Here is a 21,864-nt window from a genome sequence, read left to right as displayed (position 1 = left end):
TTACCTTGAGTCTTTGCTGTTACACCTGTGTGACTTTATACATAGTTCTTATTTTCATGGATTTCCCTTTTCCTTACTCTTTGTTATCTTCCTGTTCTTTAAACTCAACTAAAGAATAGCTTCTGAGAAGGGTTACCAAATTCCAGTTGGTTTAGAAATTGTGGCACTGTGAATCTATAGCATGGCATCAATAAATGTTTATCAAGACACTTATCAAATTGTCTTTAAATGTTAAACAATCCTTATGTTTCAAATCATGAAGGGCAGGAAAGTTTTTCTTATTTTACTTGGTAATCCAGATAGCTCCTGAAGTTAGTATGATGCAAGGAGATGTCCACATATAGATCAGATGAACAAAAATATATAATACTTCTAAATATTTTTTTATTGTTTTGCAGGTAAACTGCTTTAATCTCTGCAGTCAGCAGAATAATATAGATGGAACAGAGAAGAAATGTATCTTACTTTGTCCTCTTGGGCCTCACACAAAATCCAAAGGAGCAGAAAGTACTTTTTGTTATATTCTTGTTCTTCTACTTAATGACCCTACTGGGAAATCTGCTCATTGTTTTGACCGTAATCTTGAGTAAGACTCTGGGCTCCCCAATGTACTTTTTTCTTGCTAATTTATCATTTGTGGACATCATTTTTTCTTCTGTCATTTCCCCCAAATTGATATTAAATTTGTACTTAGGGGAAAATAATATATCCTTCAAGTTTTGTATGTTTCAGCTCTTTGCGGAACACTTTTTTGGTGGGGCAGAGGTCACTCTTCTGTTGGTGATGGCCTTTGATCGTTATGTGGCCATCTGTAAGCCCTTGCATTATTTGGTTATCATGAGGCCATGGGTGTGTGTTGTGCTGCTGGTAGTTTCCTGGGCTGGAGGTTTTGTGCACTCTGCATTTCAAATTGGCACTATTTATGGGCTCCCATTCTGTGGCCCCAATGTCATTGACCACTTTATATGTGACATGTACCCCTTATTGCAACTTGTCTGTGCTGACACCTATGTCACTGGCCTCTTAGTGATTGCCAATGGGGGACTGATGTGCTCTATTTTGTTTCTGCTCTTACTCTTGTCTTATGTGATTGTCTTTAACTCTCTGAAGAACCTGAGTCAGGAAGGGAGGCGGAAGGCTCTCTCCACCTGTGGCTCCCACATCACTGTGGTTGTCCTCTTCTTTGTTCCCTGTATTTTCATGTATGCCAGACCAGCTAAGACTTTCCCCATTGATAAATCATTGAGTGTGTTTTACACTGTCATTACCCCCATGCTGAACCCCTTTATTTACACTCTAAGAAACTCGGAGATGACAAATGCTATGAAGAAACTCTGGAAAATAAGTCATATCAGGTAGGAAATCATTGAGTCTCCTGCTACAAAGAGAAACATTATACTATGAAGGTGTCTCCTCTGAATTCATCAGAGTTAAAACCGATGCTGATTTCCTCCCTAAGGCATATTTGCTAAGTATAATTCAAGAATGAATTACAGGTTTGTGGCAATGCATGTCCCTAGTGGAATGCATTGTCTATAAAGTCTTGGTTATCACTATATCTGGAAATTCGTAGTATGCTTAAGCAGAACTCAATGAGAGAAGTAATGTCAATGAACACAACTTAAATTACCACATTTATTTTAAGTACCTACGGTGTCATTCCTGTTTTTAATTTTTACTTTTATATTGATTTTTCTATTATAGCTACTCAATATTTAAATACTATGTAAAGTTTCATGTTGGATTTCAGTAGCATTACATACATATTCGAGTGCAATAGTTTTATATTTAAAATAAACCTGGAAATCCTAATAAGTATGAATATTAAAATGAAACACTTATACATGGTGAATCTGAAGAAAAGTTATATGATGCATGCCTCACCAGCGTCTCCCAGTGCTGCTCTCATTATGCAGGCACTGTGTTTCTAAGATTCCTCAAGTCAAGAAGTCTTATCCTTTGTGCAACCTGGTGAACTTGGAGGACGTTATGCTACATGACATTGGCCAGACATGGAGGACAAACACTGCATGATGCCATTTCTATGTGAATCTAAAATTGTCACCCACTGAAGCAGAAGGAAGAATGGTGGTTGTCATAGCTGAGGGTAGGAAAACTGAAGAGGTTGGTCTCGGGCCTCCCAGCTTCACATACAAGCTCAACGATCTCTGGTGTCTGATTTCTGGTGCATGGTATCTGTTGTTCATAATACTGTATGTGTGCACTTGACATTAGATCAGAGGATGGATCTTAAGTGTCCTACCAAAAAAAAAATGAAGAAAGAAAACCTTAATCATGTGAGATGTGTTATTATGTTACACTGGTCATTTCATAAATAATACATATATGAAAATATCTTGTACTTTTTGTACTCCTGACATGTATGATTCCTATGTGTCAATAATACATCAGTAAAGCTGAAAAAAATTAAAGAAATGAAAGTCAATGCTAATGTACTACAAAGTACGATTACCACTCTATGTGATTTACCATTTTTTGTAGTTTTGCCTTTAAGTTCTATTCTGGTAGAGCTTCACGATTAATTACTGTGTTCCACCTTTTATGAGGTTGTCCATTTCTCTTTAATATGACCCAGCTTAGGATGAGTGTACTCAATTGGTGAGGTCTTTTCAAATTTATGTTTTGCTTCTTTATTCCTTCTGGTTTGGCTATTATATTCTTTTCTCATTTTCATAATTATAAGCATTTCTTCTTTCCAAATGCTAACATTGTTAATATATTTCTCTTGGTGAACTGGATTGATGACTCTGTCAGGTATAATGTGAAATACTGTTGATAACAGCTGAGATATGTCAATATTTGTGTTAATTGAAATAAAAAAGTCAACATAGTATGCATTTCCAAAAACCTCACTAGCAATTACTTAGATAACTGAACAATTTTACCCTTGTATGTACTATTATGATCAATATTTCTTAAGATTTTATTGTATTGGACTATCAAGGCACCTATGAAATAAACTTTACTAGGGTTACATTGTAATGTTCTCTTACATTGAAGGATTCTTAAGGTTCTTCTCAAAAGTTTTTTGTGTTGAGTTTTATAAAGTGAAAGAGTGTATATCTGTATGTGTAACAATATTTTGGAATTTTATACACTGGATCTTATCTGATCACCATTTAAGAATCTGCCCTGCCAGTGTGTGACACATTCCTGTAATCCCAGCGAGTCGGGAGACTGAGGCAAGAGGATCACAAGTTCAAAGTCAGCCTCAGCAACTTAGTGAGGCCATAAGCAACTTAAGTAGACTGGGTTTAATCCCTGGTAAAAAAAAAAAAAAAAAAAGCAATTTGCCCCAATAATTTTTTATCCCTATCACACATAAGTTTCAATTACACACCTAGGGTTACCACTGTTGACCACTTCTTTACATATTTTATTCAAAATTTTTATTTATTATTTGTTTTTTTTTTTTCTCTAGAATATAAGCTGCTTCATCCTCAGCCCTTGTAATCCTGCTGGATACTGAAAAAAATTGTTGAATGAGTGCTTTATAGAAATAGTTTTTCCTTTTAAAAGTAGTTCATTTTCTGACACAGTTTAAGCAGCATTTCGGTGATATTTTCTTGGGAAGGTTTGTGAGTAACAATCACAATCAGCATTTATAAAATGCTTTTCCTTTTCAGGAATTGTTCTATGCATGCTATGTGGGATTCCATGTGTTATATAAGAGTATTTATTCCTCCAATAACATCATGAAGTAGGTACTCTTATTGGATCCACTTTACAGCAGTGCAAACAAGGGTTTATTGAGGTTGAAAACCCTATGCAGTGACCTTGAGAGAACATCCAGATCAAATCCACAAGTCATCCCTCTGCTCAGGTATGGTAGGATTTTTACCTATGGATAATGACAAGGTCTTCAGCCCTGTTTGAATACACTGAACAAAAAGTATTCATCGAGTATATTGTTCCTACCTTCGTTTACACTTCTATATTTTTCATGTGTAGGTTTTTGTTTAAAAACATTTTGATTGCAACATTTTTCAAACTCAGGTCAAAGTTGTAAGGTATCCTGGAGAACCTTGCCCCAGGTTCCCCACGTATTCATGTTTTTCTATGTTTGCTTTTTACTCTCTTGTCTCTCTTTTTTGTATGTGTACAAACAAATATATATACGTCATTAAAGACATATGTCAATACCCTTATTTTTTATTCTGCAGTCCTCTGTCATTTATATGTATAGAATTAATAGTTTTTACTTAAAGGCTTATGAGTAGATGGAGACATGGTGACTCTTTGATGTTTAGACTTCTAAGCCTTTCTAAAACACAATGAACTCATTAAATAACCACAGCAGAGTGATGAAAATCGAGAGGTTGACATTGAGACAATATTATTACACCATCCACACAGCTTACTACCACTTCACCAACTGTCCCAATAACATTCTCTTTGTAGCAAAAGAAAATAGAAATACACACATTGCATCTTCCCATTATATGTAAACCATGGATTCCCTTCATGTGAAATCATTCCTGAGTCTTTCTATTTTTCTGGACCAAAATGACTTTAAGTTGTTTTTCAGGGAGTTTCTCCAGAGCCTTCTCATGGTCACCTTGAAATCCGTATTTCAAGAATGGACTTAGGCAACAGAAAACAGCTTATCTATATTATGAACATTTATTTGTGTATGTAATAAGATCAAAATCACCCCCCCCAGGTTCATGATAAAACCCCCACCTTGAAGAGTATGCAACCTATGAAGAGACAGGATGACCCCTTAGGCATGCACAAAAGAAACTAAGAGACTTGTGGAATATATGACCTTTAACTGGTGGAAGGTCCTGTGTGCTTCTGGTTAGGTTTGCATGCTGTTTTTAGGCTGATGTTCAGGTTGTGCCTTTGGCAGGACTTTCTGCATGTGATCCTCAATTCCTCTTAGATACCATATCTGTGGTCATCAGTGTTGTCTGAACAGTGTTGGGGGACATTCCAGATTCAAATGATAGTAATATACACTTGGTAATTTGATCACAAAGTAATAAAAATGAGAAATTGAATAAATCACTATTCTATTAACTATGTATGATGTGTGAAAATGCATTCTACTCTCCTATATAACTAAATAGAACAAATAAAAAAAGAAGAAAAAGAAGAAATCAATATCTTAAAAAATTTCACATAAAGATGAGGAATATTCTGTTTCAAAATGACTTGGGGAAAGAATCATTGATTTTAGTGTTTTGCTATTAAGGATGGTACTGACTTTAAGATTTATTCCTTCCCTTTATGTTAAAAATAAATCATATATTTTCCTCACCTCTTTTTCAGAAAGTGCTGTAGTATTCACTAATTAAGTTTAAGAACCTATTAAAATGAATTTATGATTTTTCTTTTTGACCTAATAAAACTTCCATCATTCAATTACACTCATTCTTGTAATGTTAATTTTGTCCATGATGGGGGAACACAGAGCTTTACACTCATGTCTGTAAGAAGCCTATAAGCCAGCAACAAAGAAAAAAAGGCTTTGAATATATTTGACAATAGGAAACATTGATGGAAACATTGAGTAAAGGAAGAGAAACAAATTGGTATATAGAACAGTCCCTGCTTGTTTCCTTTGGATATCTTTCATGCTGTGCCCACAGTGGAAAATCCTGGGACATGCCTTGATTTGAGGAGAAGAAAGAGTGAGTTGAAGAGATCAAGGCCACTGAGGTTGAAGACTGAAGGGCAAATGAAGGCAGAGGTAGAGGCTGAAAGTACGTGTGTGTGTGAGAAAGGGAAGAAGCAAGAGCTGGAGCAAGATAAGGAGGGCTGTGGAGAATTACAGGGTTTTTCCCTGAATTATTCAGTACAGCACATGCATTTGAGGAAACTACCTGCAGCAGCAAAAGATCTAGCCAGAGAGAAAAGTGCCTGGCACTTGTTGGGCTGAGAACAGTGTCTACTTCACCAGCTTGACTGGAATCCTGACAGCACAGGGGCAGGTCTTGGTTTGAGTACTTAGAAAGATCTTTGCTCAGTAGTGGAATGTTATTAGATTTACAATGGGCATTTCTCTAGCTTGGAAAATATAATCAGAAGAATATTTCAAAAATGATAAAGAGAAAAACATACAAAAATCACAATGCTTCCAAACAACTTAATTGTAACACAGAACAATTCTCATGAGTGTTTATAAATGTAATAATATCTAATACTAAACATGGTAAAACTATAAATTCTGAGATCCAGTGCAAAAATATGTCATGTAAATAAGCACTAAATTGTGTTCTTTAGAAGAATAAATAAATCAGTGGAATGCTACTCAGAACTGACACACATATTAGCAGTAGCATAAATGGTATTGAAAGAAATTTTAATTATATTGTATATGTTCAAGGATTTGACACACGGAAGAGAAAAGATAATCCAATCTGAATTTGCTAAAGAGGCAAAAGTTACACTATTTGCAGCAAAAAAAGTAGGGTATGGTATTAATAGCACTTTAGGCATTGCAACAGACTTTAAAAGATACACTAAAACTAATCAAAATAAACTATATCAAAATATAAAATAGGAACACTCAGCAGGGAGTTGCTCAATACTACAAGTGACTTAATAAATACATAATTTGAGATGCTAAAGGAAAACAGTGTCAGAGGATAGAAAAATATTTAAAGAAATAATGCAAGAAATATTTTTAAATTGATAGACTTCATAAATACTGACTCATGAAGCTTCATGAAGGCAGGCATATTAAGCATAAAGAATATTATATGAAAGCACATCCTAAATAAGTTACTCAGTCCATAACTAGAGAAAATCTTAAAAGTAGAGTAAGATAATTGTCCTATTAGTGGCTTTAATTACAATGTTCAAGGAAGTCAGACTCATGAAAAGTGATCCTAGATGAAAATATCAGTTTGTACTACCAGATGAAGATCACCAAAGCAGTAACTGCTTGAGGAAATATTTAAGATTTTTCATATTACTTAAATTTCTTTAAAATATGCCTGATTAAGACCCAGGAAAAAACATCATGATTTGGGATTTAAACACATGTAGTTTGGCAATAATGCCATAATGGCTCAAAAGTGAAATAATATATTTACTATGTAAAGTTTTTATAAAATACATCAAGTTTTCAAATATCACCTGATGTTAGACTGTACCAAGCTGAAATTGTAATTTATAAGCCCTCGATGCAAGAGTTATGTCAATAGGAGAACAAAGAAGATAAAAATTCCAAAATAAAGCATCAAAATGGAAAAAAAGAATATGAAACCTGTGTAGCACCTAGAAAAATAGCAAGATGGTATGTTTAAAATGAACTTTACCAACAATTATAAAATGTAAATGGTCTAAATACCATGAAAAAAATGCAGAGATTGCAGACTCCATAAGAATATCAAGACTCATATGTTCTGTGTATGAGAATACATCTTAAATATAAAATAATGAATATATTTGAAATTTTTGTAGTTCATAATTTCCTGTGAAATCACTGATTTAATCTGGAATAAAATTTATTTTACTTTATTCTGTTTCAGTTATTTATTGTTTTATTACAAGTGATAAAATCTCATATTTTTGAAACTTTCTTTGGTCTCTTTGCATAAGTTCTAAATTTGAGATTTGTACTCCTTTCATTATTGAGATTAGGATATACAGTGATTTATTCAATTTCTTATTTTCATTAATTTGTGATCAAATTACCAAGTATAGATTGGTATCATTTGTATCTGGAATGTCCCCCGAGGGCCCACAGAAGTTGATTCCATGGCTACTGGAAGATGGCTAACATGTGTGGAGTTGAGGCCTAGTGGGAAGTTTTAGGTCCTTGAAGGGGATACTCTTGAAAAGGATTGTGGGACTCTGATCCCTTTCTCTCTTTCATTTTCATGTCCCAAAAGTGTGGTGAACAATTTTTTAGCAACTTGCTCCCCACCATGATTTGTTGCTTCACCAAAAACCCAAAGCAAAGGGGCCAAATGGTGATGAACCAAAACATCTGAAATGGTGAGCCAAATAAACCTATTGTGTTACTAAGGTGATTTAGCTCAGGTGTTTGTTACAGGAATGGAAAACACACACAGATATGATAGCACTAAGGTTTTTCTAATGGAGGAAATAATTTTTATCTTCATTTTGTTTTCCTACCTATTTTAGTTTAGACTAATTACATGCATTTTTCCCTAACATTTTTGGTTTAAAAATTTCTTGATCTCTTCCTTACTTTTTAAATAATGCAAACAGTTAAGACTAAATTTTCCTCTGAGTACTGGTAATAGTATCCCTTTGTTTCAGAGAATGTTATCCTTTGAAGAATTTTCTGCATTCTAGAATTTTGATTTCAATTTCCTCTTTCATAAAAGAGATTCTAAAGATAGGATTTTTTGTTCTAACAACTGAAACATAACAGTTGGCTTCTATTCACTTTCCCCTTAATATCTAGATTTATTTTAAGTGGAGAAGTCTGGAATGTTTAATATTCTCATTTAAGAAAAGAAAATTGTATTACATACTTCTGTGTATCAGACATTGCATGAACAGTCTACACATACTTTTCTGTATTAGCAAAACTTCAAATATAATAATTCCTTTCATTTCACAAAAAATGATGCTTTCGTGTTGAAAATAAGTTTCTCAAATTATAAAATCATAGGAAAGATAGTTAACCACAATCAATTCTCTCAACCGCTTTGCAACCCTGTTTAAAATCATTGAGAGTGTATGTTCAAAATGGTATGAGTATTCCATCTTATTTCATATTTTGATTTAACTCCAAGTCCAAATTTAGGTCCCTGGGTCAGGTAGCTCATCTTCTGGTGTTTGGGGGCTTCCTGAAACAGACTAATTCTCAGGAATTTTATGTTTAAACTTAATGAACTCTATTTTTAAAGCAGTTTCAGAGTCAAAGAAATTTGAGCACAAAGTCCCTAGACCTCCTATGTAACCTCTGTCCCCAGTAACTCAGCCTGCCCCACTGCCTTAGTCCATTTTCTGCTGCTGTGACAGAATAACTGAGGCTGATCAATTCATAAAGAACAGAGATTAATTTGTCCATAGTCCTTGGACTGCGAAGGCCAAGAGCATGACCCCATCTGGAGATGGTCCAAATCATCCCATGGTGAAGTTGGAAGGGCACGAGAGGGCAAGAATGAGACAGCAAGGGAGGGCCAAGCTCACCTTTATCAGGACCCCACTCCTGTGATAACCAACCCACTCCCCCGATAAGAACATCAATCTAGTGGACTAATCTCCTCTTGAGGGTCCCACCTGTCAACATTGGTTTCTAGTTCATGAAATTTTGGGAATTATTTAAATCATAGGAGACCCTATTAACTTCCTACACCATGGTGGTACATTTTACAGTTTCTTGATCAATAATGACATGATGGTGTCATTCAAAATTCCTTTTACAACAGGATGCACTCATGACTCTTGGTGTGGTCCTTTCTATGGACTTGGAAAATATATAAGACATGCATCTCTATTATGGTATCACAGAAGAGTTTCACTAAAGAAAATATCCTCTGTGATCCACCCAGTCATGTCTCTCCTTCTAACCCTTGAGAACTATGATGTTTTTACTTTCCCTACGATGTTGTACACTCTGGAATGTCACATGATTGGGTCCATACAACATGTAACCTTTTCAGACTGGCTCTTTCATTTGGTTAATACTCTGAAGTTTCCTCTATGTCTTTTCATGGCTCAGTAGCTCATTTCTTCTTAAGAAATGAATTATATTTCAATTTGTGAATGAACCATGTTGTATTTATCCATTCATGTGCTGAAATGCATCTTGGTTGATTCTTTGGTTTGGCAGTTATGAACAAAGGTTGTAAAAACATTTGAATGCCTCTCTCTGTAAGGGCTACACTTTTGACTCATTCGTATAAACTCCCCTTACTTGATTGTGTGGTGAGTTTGCTTAGATTCATAAGAAACTGCCAGTTTTTCAAAGTGGTTGACATCTTTGTCTACCCTTTGATCTATTTGTTCACTCTTTTAATCAATTCTACACTGTCTTGATTTCATAGCTTATTCTGTCTTGAAGTTAGGCATTTATTTGAAGTTAGGCATAGTTTATTGTCCATTTTTATTTTTCCCCTTAGTATTTTGTGAGTGATAAATTTTTTAAATACTTAACTGCAACTCTTGATATCACCCTGTGAATTTTCATCATTATCCTTTGGCTTAATTCATTGCATTAATTGATATTTGAATTCTAAATCAGTCTTATGTATGTAGGATGTATCTCAAATTTGTCATGTGCATGATTGTTTTTAACATTTTCAGATTGAATTTGCTAAAAGTTTGTTGAGAATGTCCATTGAACCAGAAATTAGAAGTCCTCTTTTCTCTTATTGAAAAAAATCCTTAATAATTTCAAATCCCTGAGTAAGAGCTGTAATTCCCTGAGAGTTTGCTCTAGTAGTGTGTTAGACTATAGTTTATTCAATCTACTGTGTTTAGTTGTTCCTCTAATATTTTGTAACTGTGTTACAAGTCATAAATCAGATAAAATCTATTTATGATCAGATTTTGTTTAAATAACTCATATCTCCATTTACTAGTATAAATATGAAGTAAATAGATGTTCTAACATTGTTTTTTTCTTTATATTTCCATCCCCACGCTATCCCACCCCTTTTTCCTCTATACCATCCAAAATTCCTTTATTCTTCTCTTTCCCCTGCCAGCATCCATCTTTATATATTGTCATGCACTTATCAGAGAAAGCATTGGGACTTTGGTTGTTTGAGCTTGGCCTATTTTACTTAGCATGTTATTTTCCAACTTCCTCCATTTACTAGCAAATGCCATAATTTTATTCTTCTTTATGGTTGAGTAATATTCCATTGTGTATATATACCACTGTTTCTTTATCCTTCATCAATTGAAGGACATCTACGGTGGTTCCACAATCTAGCTATTGTGAATTGAGCTGCTATGAACATTGATGTGGTTGTATCACTGTAGTATGATGATTTTAAGTCCTTTGGGTATGTACTGAGGAGTGGGATAGCTGGGTCAAATGGTGGGTCCATTCCAAGCTTTCTGTGGTATCTCCATACTGCTTTCCTGAGTGGCTGTACCAATTTGCAACTCCAGCAGCAACGTGTGAGTGTGCGTTCTTCCCCACATCCACACCAACACTTATCATTGCTTGAGTTCTTGATAACGGTCATTCTAATTGGAGTTAGATGAAATCTTCGGGTGGTTTTAATTTGCAATTCTCTATTTACTAGGGATGATGAGCCCTTTTTCATATATTTGTTGATCACCTGTATATCTTCTTTTGTTAAGTGTCTGCCCATTTCCTAGCCCATTTATTGATTGGTTTCTTTGTGTTTTGGGTGTGAAGTTTTTTAAGTTCTTTACAAACTTTGAAGATGAGTGCTCTGTCTGAAGTGTGTGTGGAAAAGATTTTCTCCCACTCTGTAGGCTCTCTTTTCACATTGTTGATTGCTTCTTGTGCTGAGAAAAAACTTTTTAGTTTGAATCTATCCCATTTATTGATTCTTACTTTTATTTCTTGTGCCATGGGGGTCTTGTTAAGGAAGTCTGGTCCTAAGCCAACATGATGGAGATCCAGGCCTACTTTTTTTTTTTTTTTTTTCAGTACTGGGGATTGAACTCAGGGCCTTGTGCTTGCGAGGCAAGCACTCTACCAGCTGAACTATCTCCCCAGCCCTCAGGCCTACTTTTTCATCTATTTGGTGAAGGGTCTCAGGTCTAATTCCTAGATCCTTGATCCATTTTGAGTTGAGTTTTGTACAGGGTGAGAGATAGGGGTTTAGTTTCGTTTTACTGCATATGGATTTCTAGTTATGCCTGCACCATTTGTTGAACAGGCTAGCTTTTCTCCATTGTAAGTTTTTGGCACCCTTGTCTAGTATGAGGTTACTGTACTTATGTGGATTTGGCTCTCTATCTTCTATCCTGTACCATTGGTCTACCTGTCTGTTTTGGTACCAATACAATGCCGTTTTTGTTACTATTTCTCTATAGTAGAGTTTAAGATCTTGTATAGTGATACCTCCTGAATCACTCTTCCTGCCCAGGATTGCTTTGGCTATTCTGGGTCTTTTGTTCTTCCAGATGAAATTCACAATGGCTTTTTCTGTTTCCATGAGAAATGTCTTAGGGATTTTAATTGGAATTGCATTAAATCTGTATAGCACCTTTGGAAGTATAGCCATTTTGACAATATTAATTCTACCTATCCAAGAACTTGGGAGATCTTTCCATCTTCTAAGGTCTTCCTCAATTTCTTTCTTCAATGTTTTGTAGTTTTCATTGTAGAGATCTTTTACTTCTTTGATTAGATTGATTACCAAGTATTTTTTTATTGAGGCTATTGCAAATGGAGTTGTTTTCCTCATTTCCGTTTCAGATGATTCATCGCTTATGTATAAAAATGTTTTAGATTTATGCATGTTGATTTTATAACCTGCTATTTGCTGAATTAATATATGAGGTCTAGAATTTTTTCTGGAGGAGTTTTTTGGGTCCTCTAAATAGGGAATCATGTCATCAGCAAATAGTGACAGCTTGAGTTCCTCTTTTCCTATTTGTATCCCTTTAATTTCTTTAGTCTGTCTAATTGCTCTGGCTAGTATTTCAAGTAGGATGTTGAATAGAAGTGGTGAAAGAGGACATCCCTGTCTTGTTCCCATTTTTAAAGGGAATGTTTTCAATTCTTCTCCATTAAGAATGATGTTGTCCATGGGCTTAGCATAAATAGCCTTTACAATGATCAGGTATGTTCCTCTATCCCTATATTTTCTAGTGTGTTGAGCATGAAGGGGTGTTGTATTTTGTCAAACATGTTTTCTTTGTCAGTTGAAATAACCATATGGTTCTTATCCTTAAGTCTATTGACATGATGACTTACATTTATTGATTTATGGATGTTAAACCATCCTTGCATTCCAGGAATGACCCCACTTGATCATGATGCACAATTTTTAAAATATATTTTTGGATATGATTTGCCAGTATTTTGTTAAGGATATTTGCAACTATATTCATCAAGGTATTGGTCTAAAATTTTCTTTCCTTGATGTGTCTTTGTTTGGTTTGTGTGTGAGGGTGACATTAGCTTCATAGAATTAGTTTGGTAGGTTTCTCTTTTTCTATTTCCTGGACTACTTTGAGAAGTATTGAAATTAGTTCTTCTTTGAAGGTCATGTAGAACTCAGCTGAGAATCCATCTGGTCCTGGACTTTTCTTGGATGGTAGGCTTTTGATGGCTTCTTCTATTTCATTGCTTGATATTCATCTGTTAAATTGTGTATGTCCTCCTGGTTCAGTTTTGGAGGAGCATATGTCTCTAGAAATTTATCGATGTTTTCAATATTTTCTATTTTGTTGGAATATAGATTTTCAAAGTAACTTCTCATTATGTTATGTATTTCAGTGGTGTCTGTTTTGATATTTCCTTTTTCATCCCAAATTTTAGTAATCTGAATTTTCTCTCTCCTTCTCTTTGTTAGTGTGGCTAAGGGTTTGTCTATTTTGTTTACTTTTTCAAAGAATCAACTTTTTGTTTTGTCAACTTTTTGAATTGTTTCTTTTGTTTCAATTTCTTCAATTTCGACTCTAATATTAATTATTTCCTGTCTTCTACTATTTGTAAATTCTTTTAACTTTTGTTTATCATGGAGGATTTTATTTCATCTTCAAATCTGAGGTTAGTTTTGCTGGGTATAGGATTCTTGATTGGCAACCATGTTCTTTCATAGCTTGAAATATGTTGTTCAAGGTCCTTCTAGTTTTTACAGTCTGGCCTGAGAAATCTGCTGATGTCCGTATTGGTTTCCCCCTATATGTAATCTGATGCTTTTCTCTCACAGCCTTCAAAATTCTATCTTTATTTTGTATGTTAGGCATTTTCATTTCAGATCCACACCAAGGCACATTATGGTGAAAATGCCTAACATTGTTTAAAACAATAATGAATAAATACATAAACATCAAGTTAGTATAACTCTATAAATCTATAAAAAATGTTTTCAGTCCCATACAAATAGTGAGAGAAAATTGAGTCTTAGACACATGAAAAAAAAAAAAAATTGATCCGGCAGTGTGGAAATAAGTGATAAATTCATCTTCAATGGAAAAAACTAAATGAACTGATATATTATTTCTGTCAATTATTGTTTTGTCTATTTTCCTGTTTCTGAAAATGTTAGTTGTATCTTCCTGACCATAATAATGTGATTGACCTATTGGCATATTTACAGGTATAAACTTGTGGGATTTCCCAGTGAACATTATTATTAAGGAAGAATCAGTCTTGGATTCATTGCAGTTGTAGAACTCCTCTGTTAATGTGGTTTCTTGGTATAACGCCTATCATGATCTACAACTTTCTTAGGAAATGCTGTCCTTAAGGGCTTTATATAATTGTTTGAACAGATGTTTCTGCATGTTTAAAGCATTGTCTACATGAAGAAGGATAATGCTGTCTCCTGATATCTCCCACAAGTATTAGACTATACCAACAGCAGCAGAGACTCTGTACAGAGCTGAATGGTAGTAATTAATAAAGTTACTGGAAGAGAACTTACAGAGAAAACATTATTTGTTAAAAACTTAGGTACTATATTCCTATATAAACTGTGATTTGTTTGCCTTTTTGAGAAATTATTCTATTATGAAAAATTTTTATTTTTCTATTTTCAACATGGAATTAATTTGAAGTTCATCTACAATGCTGGTAATGATTTTCTGCAAATGTTAGAAGACTATGGAGGCAAGCCAGTGGAGACCTCTGGCCTGCAAGAAGCCTCTGGGATCAGGGCAGGGCAGCCAGAGACCTCTCCAGGCGGCCCTGTCCCCCTCTGGCCCGCAGGCTTTTTCAACGGGGCGATCCAAGATGGCGGACTAGAGGGTGACTGCATCTCCAGTCGCTCCAGAACCCAGGATTCAATAAGGGGAGGCATTGAGAGATTCAGACTAAAATAGAACCACGGGGTGAGTCTCCCCCACCCGGTGAAGCTTGGCCCGGAGGACAGGCCCAGATTAGGGCAGCTTATTAGAGTAGGGCAGGGCAGCTAGAGTCTTCTCCAGGCAGCCCTGGGCACTCCAGCGGTCGGCTCCTCCCACATGGCCAGGTTCTCGGGGCAGCCCCCCAGTGAGAGACTTTCCACACAGAGCCAGCTCCAAGCCCTGGAACCAGTAGCGGGCTAGGGACAGCTTTCTTCAGAAGTACAGCATTATCAAGTTACTTCAAGACTTCAGGCTGCTGAAGGCTGGGAGGTGATGCACAGGAAATCTACAGGGAAACTATAAGCAAATAGAGGAAATCTGCAATATCTCAGAGACCCACTGACATCTGACCAATATGAGAAAACAAGGGAAGAAAATGTCCCAAACAAACCTAGATACTCTATCAATAAAACCCAATGACAGCACAGCAGAAGATATGTCATAAAGGGAGTTCAGAATGTACATAATTAAAACAATCAGGGAAGCAAATGAGGAGGTGAAAGAGCAAATGCAGGCATGGAAGGAGGAGATGAAAGAGCAAATGCAGGCATTAAATGATCACACCAATCAACAGTTAAAAGAGCAAATACAGGAAGCAAGAGATCATTTCAATAAAGAGAGATACTGAAAAAAAAAAAAACCAAAAGAAATCCTTGAAAGGAAGGAAACAATAAACCAAGTTAAAAACTCCATAGAAAGCATAACCAATAGGATAGAACACCTGGAAGACAGAACCTCAGATATTGAAGACAAAATATTTAATCTTGAAAACAAAGTTGAGCAAACCGAAAAGATGGTAAGAAATCATGAAAAGAATCTACAAGAATTATGGGATATCATGAAAAGGCCAAATTTAAGAATTATTGGGATTGAGGAATGCTTAGAGAAGCAAACCAAAGGAATGAACAATCTATTCAGTGAAATAATATCAGAAAATTTCCCAAATCTGAAGAATGAAATGGAAATCAAGTACAAGAGGTTTATAGTACTCCAAATACACAAAATTACAATAGACCCACACCAAGGCACATTATGGTGAAAATACCTAACATACAAAATAAAGACAGAATTTTAAAGGCTGCGAGAGAAAAGAATCAAATTACATTCAGGGAGAAACCAAAAAGAATATCAGCAGATTTTTCAATCCAGACCCTAAAAGCTAGAAGGACCTGGAACAACATTTACCAAGCCCTGAAAGAAAATGGATGCCAACCAAGAATCTTATACCCAGCAAAACTTACTTTCAGATTTGATGATGAAATAAGATCCTTCCATGATAAACAAAAGCTAAAGGAATTTAAAAAAAGAAAGCCGGCATTACAGAACATTCTCAGCAAAATATTCCATGAGGAAGAGATGAAAAACAATGATGCAAATCAGCAATGGGAGGAACTAGCCTAAAGGAATAGCCAAATAAAGGAGAAATCACATCATGTCAAAAAAACAAAATGAGTCAAATGACTATGAATACAACTCATATCACAATAATAACCCTGAATGTTAATGGCCTGAATTCATCAATCAAAAGACATAGACTGGCAGATTGGATTGAAAAGAAAAATCCAACAATATGCTGCCTACAAGAGACTCATCTCATAGAAAGAGATACCCATAGACTAAAGGTGAAAGGATGGGAAAAAACATACCATGCACACGGACACAGCAAAAAAGCTGGAGTATCCATCCTCATTTCAGATAATGTGGACTTCAAGCCAAAACTAGTCAGAAGGGATAAAGAAGGACATTACATACTGCTTAAGGGAAGCATAAACCAGCAAGACATAACAATCATAAATATCTATGCCCCGAACATTGGCTCATCCATGTACGTCAAACAAATCCTTCTCAATTCCAGAAATCAAATAGACCACAACACAGTAATACTAGGCGATTTTAACATACCTCTCTCACCGCTGTATAGATCGTCCAAAAAAAAACTTGAATAAAGAACCCATAGATCTCAATACACAATAAACAATTTAGACTTCACCGACATCTATAGAATATACCATCCAACAAAGAACGAATACACTTTCTTCTCAGCAGCACGTGGATCCTTCTCTAAAATAGACCATGTTTTATGCCACAAAGCTACTGACAGCAAATACAAGAAAACAGAGATACTACCTTGCAGTGTATCAGATCATAATGGATTGAAATTAGAAATGAATGACAGAATAAAAAACAGAAACTTCTCCAATACCTGGAGATTAAATAATACACTATTATAAGATGAATGGATAACAGAAGACATCAGGAAGGAAATTAAAAAATTCTTAGAAGTAAATGAAAACAAAGACACATCATATCAAAACCTCTGGGACACTATGAAAGCAATACTTAGAGGAAGATTTATTTCATGGGGTGCATTCAACAAAAGAAGTAGAAATCAACAAATAAACAACTTAACACTACAGCTCAAAGCCCTAGAAAAAGAAGAGCAGACCAACACCAAAATTAGTAGAAAACAGGAAATAGTTAAAATCAGAGCCGAAATCAACGAAATTGAAACAAAAGAAACAATTGGAAAAATTAACAAATATATAGTTGGCTCTTGAAAAAATAAACAAAATTGATAAACCCTTAGCCACACTAACAGAGAGAAAGAGGGAGAAAACTCAAATTACTAAAATTCGGAATGAGCAAGGAAATATCACAACAGATACGAGTGAAATACAAAACATAATTAGAAGCTATTTTGAAAATCTCTGCTCCAACAAAACAGAAAACCTCGAAGACATCAACAAGTTTCTAGAGACATATGAATTCCCTAAACTGAACGAGGAGGACATACACAAAATAAATAAATCAATTTCAAGCAATGAAATAGAAGAGGTCATCAAAAGCCTACCAACAAAGAAAAGTCCGGGACCAGATGGTTTCTCAGCCGAGTTCTACAAAACCTTTAAATAAGAGCTCATTCCAATACTCCTCAAAGCATTCCATAAAATAGAAGAGGAGGGAACCCTCCCAAACTCATTCTATGAAGCCAATATCACCCTAATACCTAAACCAGACAGAGACACATCAAGGAAAGAAAATTTCAGACCAATAACCTTAATGAACATTGATGCAAATATTCTCAACAAAATCTTAGCATATCACATACAAAAATATATTAAAAAGATAGTGCACCACGATCAAGTGGATTTATCCCAGGGATGCAAGGTTGGTTCAACATCCGGAAATCAATAAATATCATTCACCATATCAACAGACTAAAAGTTAAGAATCACATGATTATTTCAAAAAGCATTCAATAAAATATAGCATCCCCTCATGCTCAAAACACTAGAAAAAATCGGGGTAGTAGGAACATTCCGTATCATTGTAAAGGCCATCTACGCTAAGCCCGTGGCTAATATCATTCTAAATGGTGAAAAACTGAAAGCATTCCCCTTAAAAACTGGAACAAGGCAGGGATGCCCTCTTTCACCACTTCTATTCATCATCGTTCTTGAGACTCTAGCCAGAGCAATTAGTCAAACCAAAGAAATTAAAGGGATACAAATTGGAAAAGAAGAACTCAAACTATCCCTGTTCGCTGATGACATGATTATATATTTAGAGGAACCTGGAAATTCCACCAGAAAACTCTTAGAACTCATAATTGAATTCAGTAAAGTAGCAGGTTACAAGATCAATTCTCATAAATCTAACACATTTTTATACATAAGTGATGAATCTTCAGAAAGAGAAATTAGGAAAACTACCCCACTCACAATTCTAAAAAAATAAAATACTTGGGAATCATCTCACAAAAGAGGTGAAAGACCTCTACAATGAGAACTACAGAACACTAATGAAAGAAATTAAAGAAAAGCTTAGAAGATGGAAAGATCTCCCATGTTCTTGGATAGGCAGAATTAATATTGTCAAAATGGCCATACTATCAAAAGTGCTATACAGATTCAATGCAATTCCAATTAAAATCTCAATGATGTACCTTACAGAAATAGAGCAAGCAGTTATGAAATTCATCTGGAAGAATAAGAAACCCAGAATAGCTAAAGCAATCCTCAGTAGAAAGAGCGAAGCAGGGGGTATCGCAATACCAGTCTTCAACTCTATTACAAAGCAATAGTAACAAAAACGGCATGGTATTGGTACCAAAATAGACAGATAGATCAATGGTACGGAATAGAGGACATGGACACAAACCCAAATAAATTCAATTTTCTCATACTAGACAAAGGGTCTAAAAATATGCAATGGAGAAAAGATAGCCTCTTCAACAAATGGTGCTGGGAAAACTGGAAAACCATATGCAACAGAATGAAATTAAACCTCTATCTTTCACCCTGCACAAAACTCAACTCAAAATGGATCAAGGACCTCGGAATCAGACCCGAGACCCTGCATCTTAGAGAAGAAAAACTAGGTCCAAACCTTCAACTTGTTGGCTTAGGATCAGACTTCCTTAACAGGACTCCCGTAGCCCAAGAAATAAAAGCAAGAATCAACAACTGGGATAGATTCAAACTAAAAAGATTTCTCTCAGCAAAGGAAACTATCAGTAATGTGAAGAGAGAGCCTACAGAGTAGGAGAATATCTTTGCCACTCATACTTCAGATTGAGCACTAATTTCCAGAATTTATAAAGAACTCAAAAAACTCTACACCAAGAATACAAATAATCCAATCGACAAACGGGCTAAGGAAATGAACAGACACTTCACAGAAGAAGATGTGCAAGTAATCAACAGATATATGAAAAAATGTTCGACATCTCTAGTAATAAGAGAAATGCAAATCAAAACTATCGTAAGATTTCATCTCACCCCAATTAGAATGGCGATTATGAAGAGTACAAGCAACAATAGGTGTTGGTGAGGATGTGGGGAGAAAGGTACACTGATACATTGCTGGTGGGGCTGCAAATTAGTGCAGCCACTCTGGAAAGCAGTATGGAGATTCCTCAGAAAGCTTGGAATGGAACCACCATTTGACCTAGCTATCCCACTCCTTGGCCTATATCCAAAGGACTTAAAATCAGCATACTACAGAGATACAGCCACATCAATGTTCATAGTTGCTCAATTCACCATAGCCAGATTGTGGAACCAACCTAGATGCCCTTCAGTTGATGAATGGATAAAGAAACTGTGGCATATACATACAATGGAGTATTACTCTGCCATGAAGAATGATAAAATTATGGCATTTGCAGGCAAATGGATGAAATTGGAGGATATCATGCCAAGTGAGATAAGCCAATCTCAAAAAACTAAAGGATGAATGATCTCACTGATAAGCGGATGAGGACATATAATGGGGGGTAGGAGGGGTTAGCATTAGGGTTAGGGTTAGGTTTAGGTTTAGGGATAAGGAGGATGGTAAGAATGGAGAAAGGAAGGACTGTATAGAGGGAAAAGAGCAGTGGGAGTGGTGTGGGGGAAAGGGAAAAAAATAACAGAATGAATCAAACAACATTGCCCTATGTAAATTTATGATTTTTAAGAAAAAAATTAAAAGAAAAAAGTATGCAACCATTTTCTATCCCAAAGATTTGTGCTTCATCTGGCTCAGGAGACGTGACAAGGTATGTGCTCAGTCAACACTGAGATTCCATCCACTAGATACATAACTTGGTGGAGACTGAATTTTAATGAGTTTGTGGACACTCTGTGATACCTGGAAGTTTCTTGACAGAAGGTAGACGCTATGTACACAGTAGTTGGTGAAATAAATAAATGATAGAACATCGAACACACTTTCTATAATATTTATCTTTATTTTAGAGGTTGTGGTCATCATTTCTGGTCTCATAAGTTACTGTCTACTGAAGAACAGATGGAAATAGAGTGATGGGAAATCTGTATGGATGTTTCAGCATTAGGGAAAAATTTGAGCAGTTGAGCATGGGGAATTCCAAGAGATGATTTTAGGCAGTTAGCCAGAAAGCCCGAGCTCATGAATACATGTTGAGCATATGATAAAAATCTCCCGTAGGATTTTGATCGGGAGTGATATGATCTGACTAAGATTAATGAGATAAATTGTGTTGTTTCAGGAAATAGGGCTGTTGGAATCTAAGAGGAAGGTAGGTGGAACTGGCAAGTGGCTCTTGCAGTATATCAGGGATATAGAGGGTTGCAGTGAAAAATTTTCAATATATGAGGGAGTGTCCTAGAACAGGTTGATAGAATTTATTAAGTGTATGAATAAGTAAAATGTAAGGAATAATGGATGGATGTTCATTGTGTGTCAAAATATCAGAACTGGGACTAAAAACTTTGTCGAAGGAAATTACATTTTATTAGATAATGGAAACCTGAGAAGGAACAGATTTATCAAGAAACAGCAGAACATCACTTTTGTAATACATATGAATTATGAATATCTGGTTTGTATTTCAAATTATAGTTTCAGATAGCCTTTTAAATTTGGGGAAAGGCAGTGGTAAAGCAGACAATTTTATTGTTCTTTGAGCATTGGCAGTATAGGAAAAAAGAGGAAAGTGCATGTAAAGACCCTAAAAGAAGGGTTCAGCAATGTGGGAGGATATTTGAAAGTGTGATAGCTATTGGTCATACATTGAATCACATGAAACAACTAGTGTTTTATTTTGTTCTTTTCCTGCCATTTCTTCCTCAAATGCATGTGAGTTTCAAAGCTCCACTACCACATACTGTGAATTTTGTGTATGTAGGGTCTTTGCAAAAATCAACAAGTTAAAATAAGTTCATTAGGATGGTCTTTGTTCCAATAGGATGGGTGCCTTTTAGTAGGGAGATTTGGATGTAGGAAGAGTGACACGTGAATACAAAAGTGGTATCTGTAAACCAAGGAGAAAGGCTTGAGATTCTGCTTTTCCTCAATGTCTTCTGAAGAAATCAATACAGCACAGATGGTGATTCAGAATCTCTAGCATGCCAAACTCTGAAACAACAGATTTCTGTCCTT

The 21,864-nt window shown here is 35.5% G+C and overlaps 1 protein-coding gene across 1 annotated transcript; it reads left to right on the top strand.

Annotated features, from left to right (window-relative positions):
- Nucleotides 1-438: 438 nt before the first annotated feature.
- LOC306639133 (olfactory receptor 4A47-like) lies at nt 439-1,359 on the top strand (the record flags this gene model as incomplete). The annotated part of the gene is made up of 1 exon (XM_079102552.1): nt 439-1,359. The coding sequence occupies one exon, from the start codon at nt 439-441 to the stop codon at nt 1,357-1,359; it is 921 nt and encodes a 306-aa protein (XP_078958678.1).
- Nucleotides 1,360-21,864: the final 20,505 nt, after the last annotated feature.

Source organism: Sciurus vulgaris (genome assembly GCF_902686455.1).
Source record: "Sciurus vulgaris genome assembly, chromosome: 11".
Classification (NCBI taxonomy): domain Eukaryota; kingdom Metazoa; phylum Chordata; class Mammalia; order Rodentia; family Sciuridae; genus Sciurus; species Sciurus vulgaris.
Note: the sequence above shows the minus strand (reverse complement) of the source record. Positions and strands in the feature narration are given on the sequence as shown.